Source organism: Ornithodoros turicata, chromosome 1, assembly GCF_037126465.1.
Source record: "Ornithodoros turicata isolate Travis chromosome 1, ASM3712646v1, whole genome shotgun sequence".
Classification (NCBI taxonomy): Eukaryota; Metazoa; Arthropoda; class Arachnida; order Ixodida; family Argasidae; genus Ornithodoros; species Ornithodoros turicata.
The window spans coordinates 94,922,769-94,942,955 of NC_088201.1; the positions used below are offsets into that span (position 1 = coordinate 94,922,769).

At 46.6% G+C, this 20,187-nt stretch overlaps 1 protein-coding gene across 3 annotated transcripts in view; it reads left to right on the plus strand.

The window, feature by feature from the left end:
* LOC135366692 (uncharacterized) overlaps window positions 1–20,187 on the plus strand; it is a 120,182-nt gene that overhangs the window by 76,635 nt on the left and 23,360 nt on the right. For 2 of the 3 annotated variants that reach the window (XM_064599514.1, XM_064599523.1), the window contains exons 8-9: window positions 4,945–5,091; window positions 10,091–10,247. In XM_064599514.1, coding sequence (XP_064455584.1) covers window positions 4,945–5,091; window positions 10,091–10,247 — 304 coding nt within the window. The remainder of the gene's footprint in view (window positions 1–4,944; window positions 5,092–10,090; window positions 10,248–20,187) is intronic. The other variant, XM_064599530.1, reaches the window with a different exon arrangement.

Sequence of the window (20,187 nt, forward strand, 5' to 3'; positions counted from 1 at the left end):
AAGCTAGCCTTCAGAGACCCTTCGACCGTCAAATATTGACACCACGTGATCTTTTCTGGTGGGCGCAAAGAAATTTGCGGAACATAGTGCATATGTGGGTGTCGTGTGCTGATGTGTCGCAGGAGCAGGACGTGTTGGCGCCTTGCTACCAGCTAGCGAAGGCTATTCCGGGTACTCGAGACTTCCATTCCTTCGAGCCCCTATCCACAGCGCAAGTGCGAGTACGTGTAGTGTCGGCATCTCTCCGGTACAAGGTGTACAGCACCAAGAAGACTGAACACTAAGTCCACCACCGTCCTGTGTCACTGATTTGAACTGAGTGAAGTATGGTCCTTGATGGGTGTCTAATTGTAGTCATAGCGTGTGTTCCTTGATTGCGTTGCATAATATTGATATATTTCAAATAAAAGAATGCCTTCAATGTGTATCTGACTGTATATTTGTGACCTCGGTGACATAACAGCCACGGATGCTCGCTTCTCGTAACCATGTTGCGAAGAACAGAAGGACTGAAAGCGGGTCTAAGTAATAGCTTTAATCAGAACAAGTGAGCGAGACCACGCAATTCGGTTAACTAAAAGAAGTGAAAAGTGCATGCACGTCAGCTGGCCACCAGCTCCTCTTTTTCTTCACATACGAGTTTCAACACGTGTCATATTTCAAAAATCATTGCAAAAAAACAACAAAAAGTACCCCTGAGATTTTTTATATGTTGAAGTGGAGGGACCGATGTATATTTCACCAAACGTTCGTACATCGTTGGCCACATGTTTTCTTTTACGTTCCAATATGACGAATTTTCAAAAATTCGCATATTTCACGAATTATTTCTCACTTTGCCCGACTATCCTGAGAGCCAATTTTTTTTACAAATATGCCTCATGTCCCGGGCAACAAGGCTGGTAATTTTCATGTCTCTCGGTGGAGGCAGTGAGTCAGCAGAAAATGTCAAAGACGTGTAAAAAAGCGGCATGATTGCGTTAGCCGTGAGGTACCACAAACAGCTTTTGTTTCGTCGGGTTCAGGATGAACGAAGGGCCTTTTGCGGCTACAGTGAGGTTTACAGACACGAAATACCTTTTCCCGTTTTCCTTACAGAAGCCGTCAAAGATAACATGGTTTCAGGGCGATCCTCGGAGTTTGGCGCCACGTAACGCAGGAACGCCGCGTAATTCAGCAAAAATACTTCTCGGGCGTCGGTTTCTCATTTACTCCGACCGGTAAAAAAAATCACATCGAAATCCACGGGGGTCGAGCGCCACGATGGGATCGATTCATATGGAATGACTCAGCTATTACATACGTACGACCTATAAATAGGGTTTCGTGTCTTTGGAGTTCAAATTTTTGCGTAATTAGATGATGATGATGATCAGTGTTTTTATGGCGCAGCAGAGACGAAGGCTATAATGCGCCAAAACATTGCGTAATTAGAGGACTTTTTTGGAGTTCATTGTGGTATCACAATTCGAATTTTTGGTTGTCTATCTTCATAAGTTAATATCTGAAATTGAGATAAACTAACGAAGGATTGTGGAACTCACAAAAATAACGATCATCCCTTGCGTAAAACGCTTACTGGTTTGCGGCAGAAGTCCCAGGCAACGTAATCCTCATCGGGATCACATGGCGACGTGAATATATCTCGAAATTCAGACATTCGTCCACTTCCGTCATTCGTCCAGGCGGCATTGTGCTTCTTGACCCTCTCACATTGGGGGGTCAAGGAAAGACGTGTCTCCGAAGATGCGCAATGAACAAAATAAAGAAAAAAAACGGTGTTCCTTCACGAATTTTTTGCGGACGATCTACCGAACGGATTTTTGTTCTGAAAACGGCTACGATATGAGGTGACCGGAAGGATCAGATGTTCTCATTTGAACAACTTCGTAGCTTCTGTAATTAGTGAAAGTTAATTAAGATGTTGTCTTAGGAGTTTGCTAATGCCCTCCTAAGGAGTGCCCTTCGGCATATGATATATTGCAATTGATTTAATCTCGGAAAAAGTGCAATATATATATATATATATATAGTTGAAATAAATGGGAGACAGAAGACGAAAGTAGGGGAAGTAACAAAAAAGGGGTTTATTTTGTTACTTCCCCTACTTTCGTCTTCTGTCTCCCATTTATTTCAACTATATAATTACGTAGCCGTCCGATCCAACTCCAACTTTTCAAGATATATATATATATATATAATGAGGTGGGGAAAGCCATTCTAGACGGGTTTGAAATTCAAAATTACAAATTAAGATGGCTTCTATGGCTGCACGCAGATAAACAGATACTCATGGAACGATGCGACAGCACCAGAGGACACGTGTTTCACCGTGTTTGCGGCTCGTCAGCTCTGGGTAGCTGTGCATCGTTCGGAATTGGCAAACCAGGGGTCACTCAGCGAGCGATACACACCTGGGAGGGTGACTGAGCACTCCTCGATGCCACTGTGCAAGCCAGTGAATTATAATGAGGGGGGGAAAGCCATTAAAGAAACAAGTAAATGATACTAGACGGGTTTGAAATTCAAAATTACAAATTAAGATGGCTTCTATGGCTGCACGCAGAGAAACAGATACTCATGGAACGATGCGACAGCACCAGAGGACACGTGTTTCGCCGTGTTTGCGGCTCGTCAGCTCTGGGTAGCTGTGCATCGTTCGGAATTGGCAAACCAGGGGTCACTCAGCGAGCGATACACACCTGGGAGGGTGACTGAGCACTCCTCGATGCCACAGTGCAAGCCAGTGAATTATAATGAGGGGGAAAGCCATTAAAGAAACAAGTAAATGATACTAGACGGGTTTGAAATTCAAAATTACAAATGAAGATGGCTTCTATGGCTGCACGCAGAGAAACAGATACTCATGGAACGATGCGACAGCATCAAAGGACACGTGTTTCGCCGTGTTTGCGGCTCTTCAGCTCTGGGTAGCTGTGCATCGTTCGGAATTGGCAAACCAGGGGTCACTCAGCGAGCGATACACACCTGGGAGGGTGACTGAGCACTCCTCGATGCCACAGTGCAAGCCAGTGAATTATAATGAGGGGGGAAGGCCATTAAAGAAACAAGTAAATGATACTAGACGGGTTTGAAATTCGAAATTACAAATTAAGATGGCTTCTATGGCTGCACGCAGAGAAACAGATACTCATGGAATGATGCGACAGCACCAGAGGACAAGTGTTTCGTTGTGTTTGCGGCTCGTCAGCTCTGGGTAGTAAATGATACTAGACGGGTTTGAAATTCAAAATTACAAATTAAGATGGCTAATTGGCTATATATATATATATATATATATATATATATATATATACATATTTAAGAAATATGTTCGTATAGCAGTTAGCTGGGACAACCTGTATGCGGATTTTACAAATACGGATAGTCAAAACCCGGCATGTAACATCCTTAAAAAAAAAAAAAAAGCAGGAACGCGCTCAAATTATTGTAAATTTATACACACTCAGCATTAACCACTGAACTGCTAAAAGTGAGTTGCAACTTATAAAGTTGACCAATACGGCTCGAGGAATGATGGGCACATTGTATGCACAAGGAACATGCTTGAACTAATCCAGGGATTCTCCGTCGATTTTCGAACAGTGGGACTGCCTTCTTTCTCTGCACTTTCTCGACTGTATTTGATGTAGAGAAAGATAACTCTTTTCTTTTCTTTCTTTCTTTCTTTTCTTTTCTCTTTTTCTTTTTTTTTTTTTGCAAGGGACCAAGTTTACGAACTATGTATATTTTGGTCAGAGGTCCCAGATATTGAATGCAAGCTCCAGCTTAGTGCGGGCTAGTGTATTGTAGCCATGTAGTTTCAAATTTCTCGTTTCAAGAAATCCAGCACTTCACTCGCTTTATAGGAAGTATCATTTAAATGATAATTCCGTAACAAAGAGACAGTGAGATACTTGCGATTAGTAAATTTTTCTAAAGCACAATTATTCAGTGCATAGTCATACAGAACCTGTGTCTTTGCTCTGGAGATCGCCATGCCTTTCCTTTTGGCCACATTTACATCTATCAACCACTTCGGAGAGAACCTTGAGAATCAGATGTCCACAAAATTAGCCTGTTTGCATACCATAATTGAAAGGGGCTAACATATACACAACAGATTCGAGCAGCTTTTTTTTTTTTTTCATAGGACAAACCAGCCCCATTCAAGCCGCGCTGATTTACATATATATATAAAGTCGCTATGGACCGTATGGGTCGTGTTCTGTTGTCTTTTGTGTTCCCTCATCTCAGGCGTTCTCGTATGGATGTACGTCTTTGTTGTTGGCTTTTCCAGCGTTTCTTGTATGGAAAATATCTAATAACGCACTTCTTCCACATATAGTTTGTGTTTCGACTTCTTCGAGACTAAATTCTTCACAGAAGTGCAGGCTATGGGTCATGCTTTCGTGGACGGACAATCAGTGCCAGGATAGTGAAGGCTGCACGAGAGTAATATGGTGCCATCGGGAAAACACGACGCATTTCTTGCACACAGATACCGAATACGTCAGTAAATTCTTGGCTTGCATCAGGCGGACGACAGCAGGACTCAATAAGGGCCAAATAATGAGATACTTTCATTTTAACGAACACGATATCGAGGTCATTGACAACCTCAACACACAGCGAAATTCGATTACTACGAACTGTAATCATAGCGCATCCACCACGTTTTATACGTCTATATTTCCTAAACATATGAATTCCTGGCTGAGCAACAAGATTGCAAATAATTTATTGTATCATCAAACAGGTTTCGGTACCAATCAGTATGTCAATAGGACACGTATCGGCAAGTGACGCTGCTATGTCTTCTACCGGTGACAAACTTCGAAAATTCGTAACAAGAAACAGCAGCTGTGATGAGTGAGGCATTGCAATATCCTGTTGTCATGAATCGCATGTGTTGCATCTGTGGCGTTTTATTTGTGCGTGCAGCATTGGAGCTCGAGACGATGGGAAAAACGGAAGCCGATGTCCCCCTTCTGGAGGGTTCCTCATGGCGAACACCGATGCGGGCGGACAGTTCCAATACTTTTCACTGTGCTCCAATGAGGACATCGAAAATCACTTACTACGCATCAAGTAATGTTTCTCAGTGTTGTGCGTTTCGGAGAATGAAGCCTCTTCGTCATAGATTCAGAAACAGAACTTCACCACACAAGATGGTCCTAACCAGCCATCGTACCGGAGGCATAGCTTTCATTCCTAATTTGCTGAAACTCAGGTGCCTGCACCTTTTTGTGGCAATTCGAATTTATGCGCATAGCAATCGAAAGGCTTGCGGCCCGCTCTCTTCTAACAAGAAAGGGAAAGGATGTACGCGTTTATTTGGAGGAAAATGATAGGAAAATAATGTCCCTGATAAGTGGCCTGATACAGAACTTCCGCATAGCGAGCGTTATCGTTATTTTTTTCTATTTTGAGTTGGCGAGCTAAAATAACAACAACAAAACACGTTGGTTGAAACTTTGATGAACAGCGTCTTCGTTGTGTGGAATTCCACACGAGCGTTGGCCACGAGTACGGTGTGTGGTGAAGTTCTGGTTTAAAGGAACAATGAGGTGACATCTAGCATGACTCATAATCATGCCTCATGTAAAGCTGTCCATCAGTGTTCACCATATAAAATATAATCTCTCTGCTGTTCGTTGTCACTGCGCAATCAGATTTACGAAAAGTAGTCAGAAAAGCAGCAGCGGACGGCCGACACGATGCTCGAGTGACGTCTAGAAGTCCTCGTACTTTCTTCTTTGATTCCTTCTTCCCAGTTTAGGCAGTGCCTACACCCGCTTAAGTCTTGTGAATGTCTACGTCACCAGTCACATGCCGGGAGAATGGGCTACGTCACGACGTTCCCTCATTCTACGATAAGCTCATTTCAAGAGTGGAGGATTTTGGAAATGTGTCAGGAATAGAGGACTCACACGCGCCAGTATGTCACCTGCTCACACGTGCAAGATGAGGGTGACTTTAGTGCTCCTTTAAGAGTATACTTCAGCAATGTTGTGTAGTGGAATTTGACGGCCTTGCGGGAATGTTTAGCGACACCGGTATCGAACTACCTCCAGAAGACCAACCGCTACACGAGAAAACACAGCCAATGAATTGAAGACGCATACTAAAAGTGAAAACAACGTACTGTGGGGGACATGGATGTCTGAAATCTCCTACCCGTGGAGGACCGGTCGCCTGTCTGCGGAGGCATGCAGCACGAAGGAACTATACCAATACCGTCTCCCAGGGGAAACCACGTTCAACCATGAGCCTGGCATCGCCACCTGCCACGAGAGGTAATCTCCGGATACTTGGGGCGTGTCTGCTAGCAACACCAGCATGAGGAGAGAGAGTGAGTGGAAGTGGTTGTTTGCGGAGTCCTCTCTAAGTCCGTACTGGTATAGTTCCTTTGTGCGGCGAACACCGCCAATAGGCGACCACTCAGCCACGGAGTTCTTGAAGAAAGCAGAGCAGAAGTAGACTTTGTGAAGCAAGCCAAAACGGTCACCCATCTCGCACCACACGACCGTATTTCCCGTGTAGTGTTTTGGTCATGTGGTGCTCAACCACGGACTGGGGCAGGTGGCCGCGTGACTGAGCGGAAGGGAATACTAGGAAACAGGACGGGGCCTCTCGAAACTGCCTCAGCGGCACTTGACTTTCTTGAGAGCAAGGGTGCTCAACCCATTCGTGTCCGCGAACCGCATTCAGCCATGGAGGAACTACGCGGGCCGCGACTTTTGGGTAACATGATTCTGATATAGGCAACACAACACCAAACTTAAAACAACATAAAATGTACATATCTGGGTTACTTAGCGACGCTCACACTCAGGGTCAGCAATCCTTGTCTTCTTCTTCTTTTTTTTTATCGCGCGGAAACTTGGCACATCTTGTTTTTAACTATTGTTTGAGCATCGTGTCAACATGATTGAGCAGTCGCAACGTTGTGGTCTTTGACTGTTGTAGTTGCCAGGGCAGCTCCGACTTATTCAGGTCCAGCACAGAATATGTTGACACACTTGTCTCCCGACATAAAGACACGTATCATTACTAGACGTATGTTGTACGGGATATGGACAGGTTTGTCCGCGACACCATTACGCATCTTGAGATACTCTTGTCCAACGTAAGAAGAAAACGAAGCCGCACCAATTTAGCGAATTTGTTCTTATCGGTGCGTGTAACTCCAGGTGAATCAGTTCCCTTTGTTAGTCATCAGAAACGTTATCAACAACTGCGGAAAGTGGCTACCCAAAAGCTCCGTTCCCAGTCTCCTGCGCTCGAAGAATATTTGCTCGATTTCACTCGGGAGATCACGAAGCCTTCCACTGAGCGAGTCCGTTTCTAGGGACATTGAAGGCACCTATATTAGAAATCGGCCATGTAGGGTTTGCACATACACTTTCTTAGGAATGTACTAGTAATATCAATCAAGCTGAAGTGAGACGCATCAGTGGAGGCGAAGAAATAAACAGAGTGACAGACAGAGAACGTGAAGGGAACTGAAGGGAACGTGAAGCAAAACACCTCGCTGAACCAACTGTGATTCGGGATGAGATCGTTCTGACATGTGACCCCTTGCAAACAGCACGTGTGCCTTTTTTTCTTTTTTGCTTGCGTGATGCAACATACAAATTGTCGAAAGAAGAAAGGCTTATCCGACTTTCAACATCTCAGGACATATAACAATGCCATTCCGTATTGTGGTTGGCTGGGATCGTATACCGCGTGTCTCACGAAGGACTCCCGGCTGAATAATGCATAAACAGGTGGAGCTATCGGAAAATTTTCTTTTCTGTGACCATCTCTGAGACATCTGTAAAGAAGTGAGCACTGAGCGGCTCATTAGCATGCACTTACTATGTAAGTAACATTCTTCCGGACGCTTCCGGAACCTCTGTTTTACCGATCGGAACCTCCAAAGAAAAATACACCACAAGTGGGAAAACAACGTCGGCAAAATGCCGGGCTGACATATGCTTTCGACAGTCGTTGGACCGTGCTTGCAAAAAAAAAAAAAAAAAAGAAGTTGGGCCAAACTCGGGGATTGACATTGGCGTTACACGGCTCGACTTAATACAGGCAACCTAGGGCCGATGTAGCAGACCGACCTATGAGACATGGGGCCAATACATGGCCAGTGTAGTACGAAGTTCTGGGTACTAGCCGATCATTAGTAGGGTAGACAGCGGCACATGGATTAACAGCAACACGATGCGCCAACTATGGACCAACTGTGGACCACTTGTAGTAAGGAGCAGGACTCATGATTATGCAGTACTCTAATGATATTGCAGTACGGTACCATGCAGCTTCCGGTGCCATTCAATTACATTCCGTCAGTGTCAGTCATAGAGGCATAAAATCGCTACACGAGAATAATAATCATAAAAAAAGCACGCATTGGCTGTCTCGAAACTGATTCACTATTGTTAATAACTGGAAGTGGGTTCGGAACTATGGCGGGTTAGCCGGCACTTGTGTAGCTACATGCGGCACGTGCCGGTGGGTAGGAGTGTACCCACCTGGGATTTTTTAACGTGCAACCGAAACCATAGACACAGGGTTTTCGAAGCGAAGGCCCACATTGCTACCCTCCTCAAGCTGGATCGAACCCGCATTGTTGAGCTCAGCAAGCCAACACGCTACCGACTGAGCTACCAACGGCGATCGGAAGTTGATCTTCCTCTCGTCTCAAAATAACTTTGCAAGAGGAAAAAAATTGAGAGCGTCTTATCTTTTCTTTCTTTTTTGGGGGGCCCGAGTAGCAGCTGCGTTGTTTTCGAGTTTGTTTGCAATGCATAACCGACATTGGCTCGGCTTGATGATGCCGAGCTCTCAATAGCACGTCATCAAAGACGTGCGCACAACCTCTCGGCCCAACGCCGTTTGCCAACCAGTACATTGAGCGACATTAGACCGACGTTGGTACAAGGTGCAGTGGCGTACGAAGACGTTTGCCGACCAAAAACCCACTACTGGTCGATGGCCGGCAGTTGGCAATTTCCACTTGAGACAAGAAAAAAAAAAGCTCCGTCGACACTTTGTGATTTTTTTTTCTTTCAAGCAATTAATTGGTTTTGGTTTACATATTCTTGTTCGGAACAGCGTACCAATGCGCTCTTTTGCTTGCCTCTTCGACTGTCAGTTACGTGTTGATCCTCCTGGTTCACACACGAGAGTGACTGAACAGACGAAAAAAATCAGCCTTCTTCTCCTCAGTCCGACTAGTACATAGTGTTCGCGGTGTATTCACAATAAAGCCACGCTATCTCACCTGCCGACAGAACTGGAAGCGCTGTGTACCAGTCGGGAGGGAATACCAAATCGTCACGCCCGTGTTTGAACCTGGCGGTTAAACTGGTAGTTGACAGCTGGATAGTCAAGCGAAACAGTGCATTGGTACGCTGCTCCGCGCAAGAAATTTGTAAACCGAAACCATTTAACTATCCAAGAAATCACTTGGCGGCGGCGCTCTTTTGTATTTTTCTTTTCTCTCGTATACTTTCGCTGGTAGTTCCTATCGGTAAAACGGAGGTTACGGAAGTGCCCGCAGCAAAATTTGAAAATATGAAGTTGTATTTAATTAACGAACGCATACAAATGAGCCGCTCACTGATGAGTGCTTGACCGATGTTTCAGGAAGGCTCACTGAAAAGAAACGTTCTCGATAGCTTCACCTGTCTACGAATTATTCAGTCCGTGGATCTTAGTCAAAGGTATTAGTGAACTGTACTATAATGAAGTCTAGTGTTAATTGGGCGATACACCTTGGCTGTCGAAAAATGAAATGAAATATTTCAAGCCGCGCGTTGGGCGTATTCAGTTACGGACATGTTGGCGTCAACACAAATGTGATGTTTACTGCCTGATAACAACGCTCTTCCGGATATACGTCTTCCGTCAAGAATCTGCTCAGGATATCCTCATTGTCTCGAGGATTTGATTAGAAATTTACTCGAAATAGCTGCATGAAGCGAGGAAGAACAGACAACACCTTATTGATTTGTGCGCCCGTCGTACATACGTGTATCATAGTATGCTATAGGTAGCAGTTTAGACCAACTCTTTGGCTTTTTCGCAGTTCATCCCTCAGCCCTCCTTCATCTTCGTGCTTGGAACGGAATCAATCGCTTCGAGATATCAGGCGAGGCTTCATGAACTTGAAAGTGGCTGCACAGTCTCTCTCCCTGAGATCTCGTTGTCAAGCGTACTTTGGAAATGACAAATGGAGCTGTCGAGTGAGTATCATGTAGATGTCCATCGTACAGTACAGAGACTATTAGACCTCATTTATTTTAACCGGGTCGTTAAAACATGAACTAGTAATCCTCCTGACCAGGGGCGGATCTAGACCCTCGGTTTGGGGGGGGGGGGCGGTTTCTTTGTCGGAGCGCGTAGTGGGGGAGGGGGAGAGGGAAATCCAATGTATAAACTGACGTTTTGGGGAGGCGATCGCCCCCCCACCCCCTTAGATCCGCCACTGCTCCTGACAATAGGAACACGGCGATTTAATGGGTATTTGATGGCCGGAGGAGCCTCGAGATTTGCACTAGAGAGCAGTGCTTCTATTGCTAAGAGAACCACATCCTACTACTACAGGGTGCCGCAGAAAACGTGCCATTGACTTATAATAAAAAACTACACTACTTAGAATCATGCGGTCAACGGTATTTGCTCTAACAAGATTTTTACCACCTCCTGATGTGAATGTCATGTATCGTCAGTGTAAACGTGTAAATATTTGCGAACTCAAATCGGAAATTTGCCAAGTAAATGGCACTCTTTTACCCCACCAATGTGAGGAGCGTGCCGAATATACTTAAATTCATGATGATAATTGACAGGGATATTGAGGAGCTATCCGATCGGAAAAAATAGCCGGACATCGTCCTTTTCGGGGCACCAAGAGCATAGCGCTTGATCACCTTTTGAGCGCAATCGCAAGGTAGGAGAGACAGTGCGTGTCTAAGGGCCAGCTCTCACCTGGCGACTTCAGACGCGACGTCGCGACCGGGCAGCGGAAACAGATGCGCATTTCCGGAGTCGGGAGAGGAGAGACGTCGAGCAAAAAAAAAAAAAAAAATGCCATGCCTAACTTCTTTCACGACGTCGGCGAGAGCTGCTGAGAACGATAACTGGCGACCAATGAGGTGGCACAGAAAGGCCACGCCTCCTGATTTTTCATCTGCTTTGGACGACGGAGTGCCACTGTGGTGGGAACACGAAAATCGTACGCTATGACGGGGCGGCGGAAATGCGCCTCTATTTCCGCCGCCCGCTCACGACATCGCGTCGGGCGTCGCCAAGTGAGAGCTGGCCCTAAAGCTTCGGAATAGATACGCTTGCGCGTTCCCGCGGAATACATTCAGGGTTGCCCAGTTCGATCCCGTGTTCGTGCCGAAAACAGTCATATTCCATACTACTATAGTTACAAGTCGAGACCTGAGCATATGGCAGCCATCTATGCGAGACGTCGTCATCATCATCATCATTATCTTCAGGAATAGTAGTTTCCTTTTTACGGAAAAACGATGAAAATACGGATTTGGGGGTTAAGAGTCAAGGTGAAATCGGTAGCACTATTTCGTTCACAACACAAAGCAAATCCACGGCTTTAAAGTGCAAAAAACAAAGTTTGTCACATTTCATTTTGAAATGGCAAATGGCTTTATTTAAAGGGACCATGAAAGGATCTTTGGCACAATCATTCTCAATTTGGTCTTCTGTACTAAAGCATTCACCCTGTGAAATACGAATTTGAAAATGGTTCCAATAACGAAAATATTCTATATTAACCACGGCCGTGAAAGGTGACTGCTACTGCCCGCCTGCGAGGCGAACTCGCCGTGACATCATACACGGGGATGTTGCCGATTTGCGGACGGTTCTTTGCGAAGAAATTGAAAGCTTTGCAAGGAAGCTTGCAAACTTCGTCATGAAATATGTTTCAATTTGACCTGGGGCTAAGATCGTGTCTAATCGTTGACACAGAATCCTACAAGACGTGGAATGCTGCCGTTGATTGTCAGCATCGTTAGCGGAGGATGTTTTTCACTCTGAGCTTCTTCGTCAGAAAATGTCTCTGTCGGTGGCCTTTTTGAGCTGCTGCGTACGGAACGATTCCTAGACGCTGTGTGAACCGAAAGGGCGGAAGAAATAGGGCGGAACGCCAATTGGCGTTCCGCCCTATTTCTACTGATTTCGACGGCAGATACGACGTCGTTGTTTTCCAAACCAAAACAATGCCCCCACATGGTCCCGCGGGGTGTGTGCCCCCGGTCATCCACATTTGGCTGAGAGGATTGGACGTTGCTGACGTAAGGCCGCTTCGAAGGGATGTACCCGGCCTTCACGCCCCGCCATTTTTGCGTGGTAACTGCGCCCCCGGTGCACTGAATGTGGTTAAAGGATGAAGTGTGTATGATAGTGAAGGATCATGAGAACCCTTGCCGGCAGATTACTCGGAATTCGCGAAAATCGTTTCATGGTCCCGTGAAGTACAAACGGCTTTAAGGTACAATGTAGTAAAGTTTGTCAAATCTCATTTTGAAATGCCAGATCTTAGTTTTTCGACGACCATTGGCATCAAAATACGTGGATTTGCGTCGTGTTATGAAGGACATAGTGCCACCTACTTCACCTTGACTCTTACGCGTTTTTTTCGTAACTATTGCTGGCGCTTCGTAGCAGCCAACTGTAATCTCACACAATGATCAGCTGCAAGACGCCCCTCTATAGAACCGAAGCCAGACACACTTTTTCCACAGGTCCCCGCTCGTGAAACTTGCGTGCTCTCTCGAATCACCATCCCCATATTTGAAGTCTCCGTTTTCGAACAGGCTGGCGTACCTCGGAGATTATGTCTGCCTCTGACCTGCCTCATGGCGGATAATGTAGCACCGTTGCTGCAGCTCTACTTTGACCATACCGTATTGCAGAGGAGCCACGTTTCGATACAAATTCAGAGAACAGAAGAGCGCAGCATTTTAATGCGCTAGCATTAGAATCCCAAAGTTGGAAAGTCGTGACCGTCTGCCTGTCAGATGGAAGGTTGTGTGAAGCCTGTGTGTCGGATGGATGTGTGAAGCCTCGAGTTGGGACATAGGGTGTTAGATATGAGAAGAGAAGTATATAATACGTTTAGATAGTAGGTGGTGGTGGTGACGTGGTTGTGTAGTCGTGTAGTGCTGGTGGTGGTAATGTGGTGTGGTGCTGATGTGGTTGTGTAATGTGCGGTGGTGATGTGGTCGTGGTATAGTGTCGTGGTGATGGTAGCAATATAGTGGTGTGGTGATGGTGTGCGGTGGTAGTGGTGGTATAGTGCTGCAATCGTGTAGTGATGGCGTAGTGATGATGGTGGTGATGATGTCGTGGTGGGGTGTAGTGAGGTGGTGGTAATGTGGTGGCGCTAACGCGTTTCCGCCGCATTAATTACATTAATCCTCCTTAATTTTTTTGCGCTTTGTAGGAGATTTTGTGTTCATAAGAAAATCATGTAACTATACAAAGTGTCTACTTATAAAAACCATTCATTACCTCTTTAATTACGGGATTGATCTCGGGCATAAGCGAGATAGCAGGATAGGAGACAATCCTCGTTGTAAGCCATCCAGTTCGTAAGAAAGTCCTGAGACGCGCACGTGCACTAAAATATCTATCGCGGAATTTAAATGGGCAAATGAGCCGGAGCCGAAGCCGCGGCTACCTGCGGCGAAGGTGGTCCAGAGCCCCAGGTGCTCCAACTTATTTTCAGTCCTACCCTGCGGCACGTGCAATATGCCGCCACACTTGGCAGGCAAACCTTACGTGTAATATCACGGTACCATTACTATCTGCGTCGCAGGGAGCACAGCGCTCATTAACGTCATAGGGTCAGGTACCTTTTAGCGATGGAGATGACTGAAATAGGTGCTGATCTGCTGACCAGATCAACCACTTGCCGGCCCGAAAGCCTCCGTCGGTGAGGGTGATGCACTTCTGAGGGGTGCGGTTTTAGTTTTGGCTCACTTGTGTAGCGAAATTTAGCGATTGATATTTCACGGCACGCGCACGTTACTGGGTTTCCAAAAGATAAGACGGCTTTAAACGAGGATTATCTCCCATTCTGCTATCTCGCTTCCGCCCGAAATTCTCTAATTAAACAGTTAATTAATGAACTTTAGGTAATTAGTCATCATGTAGTTAGGTCCTTTTCTTGAGAGAATGTCCGCCTGGCTGTATAACTCAGCTGCAAAAACGATATCTAAGTTGCTTTCATAGCTTTTTTTAAAATTCTGTAAATGATAAAAGATAAAGTTTCAATATTTCTGTTTGCGTGGAGACTGCGAAAGTTCGAGATTATTACGCCGGTATGGGCCAGCAACTTTTGTAGCGGAAGTGCGTGAAATTTACAACGTGTCACCACGGAATTGTTCACGCGGAAGACCAGGATCTATGATCATCACAACTAGAACAGTTCATTTCCTGCCGTAATGCTGTGCTGCTTGCGATGCCCTCTTCTCGTCGTAATCATGGCGTCCGCAATATAGTCTACAGTATATTATAGTCCTATATATATAGTCCAGAATATATTACGTATTAAGTACGTGACGTAATAAGTCACGTATTAATGAATAGTGCAAAGATCAGCTAGATCAATCACCGAAACGGCGACCGCACATTCGTGGACGTGCGGTTGACGACATTTATGCTCTGTGTGAAGAGTATTCAAGCGATGTTGAATCTGTAATACGAAATGAAATAAGTGCATTTTTGCTGAGCCGTGTCACACTTGAACGCCGTGGACCGTGGACCGCGAGAGAGCGTTCAGGCGGCTCTATGTGTGTAGAAGCAGCAGGACTCGCGACCGGTTACCAATAGGCTACGTCTTTGATTCGTACAATCATGTAGGCGTAGGTCTAGAACCAAGAAGCGAGATATCTACGAACTAATTGCGCGTTGTGTATGCTGGCCATATTATAAAAGTAGGTCCTAATGTAACTTTGGAGAGTGAACTGTTGGGTTAGTTGGCTTTGCATATAGCTTCAATGGGACAGTAAGGCGCGGGGAAGGCAGGCGGTACACAGGCGGGGAACACAACAGGATGAGAGTTGCTTGCAACAGAGCTGAAGATATTGACACGGGCAGGACAGCGTCGTGATGGCAATGATTTAATGGATGGAATGAGAATGGCCGTGCGTGACATGCGCCCGCCGCTGCTGACACCGTCGTCGTCGTCACATTCCCTCCTCCCCGAGGCGTGACCTCCGGGGCACGAAGATAGAGAATGCGATGCTGCGGGGGACACAACAGGTGATGCAGTCGACGATGAGCAAGGCAACGGTAGGGCCGATGATGGAGATATGTCTCGATGCTGTGACGTACAAAAGGTGGACAGGTGGGCGACGATGGGGTGCTGGTGAATTGACGCTGTGCTGCCACCACGGGGTCGGTGCCGAGAGTATCTTTCAATGGGCGCCGTCGTCGCGGGCGCCGTTTTGCGTCGTCGAGGCTGGGGCGTCTTCGGGGCTTTGTCACTGTCGTGTGCGGAACGTCGTCGTCGTCGTCTCGTGTTGTCTTAGAGTCGGAGCTGGGGCGTCGATGGCCATGACAACAGTGCTTTCGAAGAAGGATAGCCAGCACCACAACGAATTGATGTGGGCAGCATAGCGTCGTGATGGCAATGATTTAATGGGTGGAATGAGAATGGCCGTGCGTGACATGCGCCCGCCGCTGCTGACACCGTCGTCGTCGTCACATTCCCCCCTCCCCGAGGCGTGACCTCCGGGGCACGAAGATAGAGAATGCGATGCTGCGGGGGACACAACAGGTGATGCAGTCGACGATGAGCAAGGCAACGGTAGGGCCGATGATGGAGATATGTCTGTTAGCGCTGCGCAGGTATGAGTAGACAGAGGCCACAGCAAGAGTCGAACAAGGAACGACTTTACTCTTGAGGGAAAAGGGAAAAAAGTAAAGGAAAAGCGTGTTACGCGAGACACGCACTGTGCGCAAGATGAAAGTGAACAAACACGTGAGCATACGTCAGACGAAGACGAAAACGAAACTAGACAACACATTGTGTAAATATATCTAGCACCCTCCCTCAATGTGTCGTCGCAAAAACCCTTGTCGATGGTATCGGAGTCTGATGTTTATGAAGACCCAGACTCTCACAATGCCGGCGTGTCTTGTTCCCATTCAGAGCCTTGGTCATGATGTCCGCGTAATTTTCCGATGTTCTGATCTACTGGAGTTTCAATTGTCCGGTCTCGATCTTCTCACGGAGAAAGAAGTGTCGCAACTCTATATGCTTGTTGCCTTCGGATACCACTTGATTATTTCCGACCGCAATTGCACCCTGATTGTCAACGAAGAGTGTATGTGGCTCACCGATGAATTCACTCGCTCCCACTTCCTTCGTAAAATGTTGCAACCACAAGACCTCTTTAGTTGCGTGGCACATTGCGATATACTCCGCTTCGACTGTTGACAGTGCGGTTGACATCTCCTTTTTGCTACTCCAGTTCTTTAGGAGTTCGTCCAATCTTATGTTCCACTCCCTCCCTGATTGACGGAGTCCATAAAGAATTTTCTTTAACAGGCAAACGTTGTCCTGGTCTTCTTTACACAAGATAGTGGGTTGCTCCATATATATGGTTTCCTTTAGAATTCCGTTCAGGTATGCTGCTGTAATGTCAACCTGATGTATTTTCCAATCTCTCTCAATTGCAACCGCAAGGAGTATCCGTATTGACTTCATCTTTATAACGGGTGAATAAGTTTCGTTGAAATCAATTCCTTGGACTTGAGAATAGCCACAAGCGACAAGTCGTGCTTTGTACCGTTGTAGATTCCCGTTCTCGTCATATTTCTTTCGAAATATCCACTTGCATTTGACAACTCCTTGATCGCGCGGTCTTGGGACAATTTCCCACGTACCGTTCCTCTCTAGATTTCCCAGTTCTTCATCTATGGCCTCCTGCCAATAATTGCCATCAGGCATCGACAATGCTTCTTCCAGAGTGATAGGATCTGGGATAGCGTCGGCTTGTGTGACCGTGTAACAGTAGTTTGGCCGTGGTTTGTTTGCTAGTCGTTGAGATCGTCTTGGTAGCTGCTCTACTTCGTCCTCCACTTGACCTGCTTCATCGACGAGCTCTTCGTCTCTGTTTGCACATTGGCATGTCACTTCTTGTTGCTCGGGTTCTCGTATAGGAGTCTCCTTTGGGGCCTCTTCTTCGTCGTTGACTTCAAGATTTACGACTACGATTCCGTCGTCGTTACATGACTCCGCAGTCACTGACTCCGTGACTGTTTCGACAGTCTCGGGTTTGCAGGGAAATACGCCTTCGTCGAAAACAACATCACGGCTCAAGAAGAATTCATCATTCTTCATGTCCCACAGTTTGTATCCTTTGACACCTTCAGGATAACCTACAAGAATGCATTCGACCGCTTTGGGGTCCAACTTCGTCTTTCTGCGTTGTCTCCGCTGTACTGTCCAAGCTCGACATCCATAGACTCTGAGGTAGTCTATTTTGGCCTCTCGGTTGAGCCATAGTGTTTCCGGCACTTGATGGTTGACGGCTTTTGAAGGACACTTGTTACGTATGTGCGCTGCTGTATCGAGCGCATCTGCCCAAAGTGTTTTAGTCAGGCCGGACTCAATCAACAGAGATCTCGTCATGTCCATCAGCGTTTGGTTGTATCTCTCAGCTATACCGTTCTGTTGCGGTGTCCGAGGCACTGTCAACTGTCGTATTATCCCGTATTTCGTCAGGTATTGTTTGAAGTCTTCTCCAACATATTCGCCACCGTTGTCGCTTCGAAGGGTCTTGATGGTAGTGCTGTGAAGATTTTCCACCATCCGTCTATACTCATCAAACTTTTTAAGGACTTCGTTCTTCCTTTTCATAGGGTACACGACTGCGTAGCTGGAGTAATCATCAATAAAAGTTACGAAATACTTCGAACCTCCTTTCGAAGTTGGTGTCACACTCCCCACGTCTGAGTGGATCAGTTCTAACGGCGCTGTAGCTCTCACTGTGACGTCACTGCTCGGAAAACTACTTCTCCTGAGCTTGCCTTCCACACACGTCGAGCATCTTCCTTCATCGCTCCTGAAGCTTTCTGGACAGAGCTGGTATACGGCATCCAGGTGGAGATGGCCGAGTCGACGGTGCCACAACGATGCATCTGCAGTACAACCACGTTTCGATAGCCTCGATGACGAGCACAACTCTTCTACCGTGTATAATCTTCCCAACCTTGTTGCCGATAAGATGGTCTCACCGTTGCTCCGTCGCACTTCTGCTTTTCCATTGTGGAATGTTACTTTGAAATTAAGTTCCTCAATTTTCCCTACAGATAGGATGTTGCCGTCTAGCTCGGGTACGTACAGGACGTCCTTGAGAGTTAAGAAATTCCCACCGTACTCTTCTTTTAGTTGGAATTTCACCTCGCCAAGTCCGTGGACTTTCATTACGTCTTGATTCGCTGTGTGTACAGTAGATTCATATGGCTGGAACTCCACGAATTTCGTCCTATTTGATGTCATATGGTCTGTAGCTCCGCTGTCCATGTACCAAACAGCATGACTCCCAGATCTTGTATCTGACACCGATAATGATGCGTGAGTCACCTTTTTCGCTTGTCGTCGTCCTGTTGATTTCTGCGGTGTGGCGTCGTCATCAACCTCTTCACAGTGTTTGGCGATGTGTCCCAGTTTCCCGCAGGCGAAGCATCTCACACGTCGTCTTCCAACATCGTATCTTACTTTTTGAAAACTCTTCATTCCATGGCCTCGAGAGGACGGTTTCCCTTCAGACATGTTGGACATGTTGTCTCCTACTGACTTGTCGGACATCATCTCAGCTTCCCGTTTGGTGAACAGAGCTCTTGCTGTACCATCACTCTCCGTCGTCTGCACTTCATCTCGACGTTTCTTGCGTTTTTCCTCGACCAAGAGTCTTGCCTTTACTTCCTTAGCGGTGAGTGTGGCTTCGTCCTGCTCCAACTTGAGGATGAGGGCTTCGTAAGATTCCGGCAGTCCCATCAGCATGACAAGCGCAACCTCTTTATCAGTGAATCCGTATCCACCGTTAGTCAACTTGCGATGTAGGTCCATCAAGCGGCTCAGGTACTCCTTCATCGGTTCATCGTCTTTCTTCTGGACATTCACAAAATCTCGCAGGAGTTGTAGGACGTGCAGCAATCCGTATTTCGTGTGAATTTCCCGAAGGATTTCCCACGCTTCCTTCGCGGTTGTGCAAGTGCCAATGTCGTCCAGATAACTGTCCTCTACTACAAGGAACAGGAAAGTGAGGGCCTTGTTATTGTGTTTCCTCTCCTCGTCTGTCATTTCTGAGCCGGAGTATCCAGGATCCACTGCTTCCCAGCAATTCTTTTGTACGAGTGCAGCTTTCGTCCTAATCGACCACGCATGGTAGTTCTCTGAATTCAGTTTCGTGATCTTGAATTCGTCGCTGAAAGCCATGACTGCTGAATCTTCTCTGGTTTGACTGTCGCCCCGTCTCGGTATGCGTCGCTCAGAATCGCTTTGTCGTCCCAGGCACTACTTCTGTGTTCCTGGCGTCTGGCTTCGCTAACGTCGCTTCGGGCTTCGGTCGCTATCTTCACTTGCGTCCTGGACTGTCCTCTTCACTTACGTCCTGAACTGTCGTCTTCTCTTGCATCCTGACCTGTCGTCTTCACTTGCGTCCTGGGCCCATAACCTGTTAGCGCTGCGCAGGTATGAGTAGACAGAGGCCACAGCAAGAGTCGAACAAGGAACGACTTTACTCGTGAAGGAAAAGGGAAAAAAGTAAAGGAAAAGCGTGTTACGCGAGACACGCAGTGTGCGCAAGATGAAAGTGAATAAACACGTGAGCATACGTCAGACGAACACGAAAACGAAACTAGACAACACATTGTGTAAATATATATATATATATATATATATCGATGCTGTGACGTACAAAAGGTGGACAGGTGGGCGACGATGGGGTGCTGGTGAATTGACGCTGTGCTGCCACCACGGGGTCGGTGCCGAGAGTAGCTTTCAATGGGCGCCGTTTTGCGTCGTCGAGGCTGGGGCGTCTTCGGGGCTTTGTCACTGTCGTGTGCGGAACGTCGTCGTCGTCGTCTCGTGTTGTCTTAGAGTCGGGGCTGGTGCGTCGATGGCCATGACAACAGTGC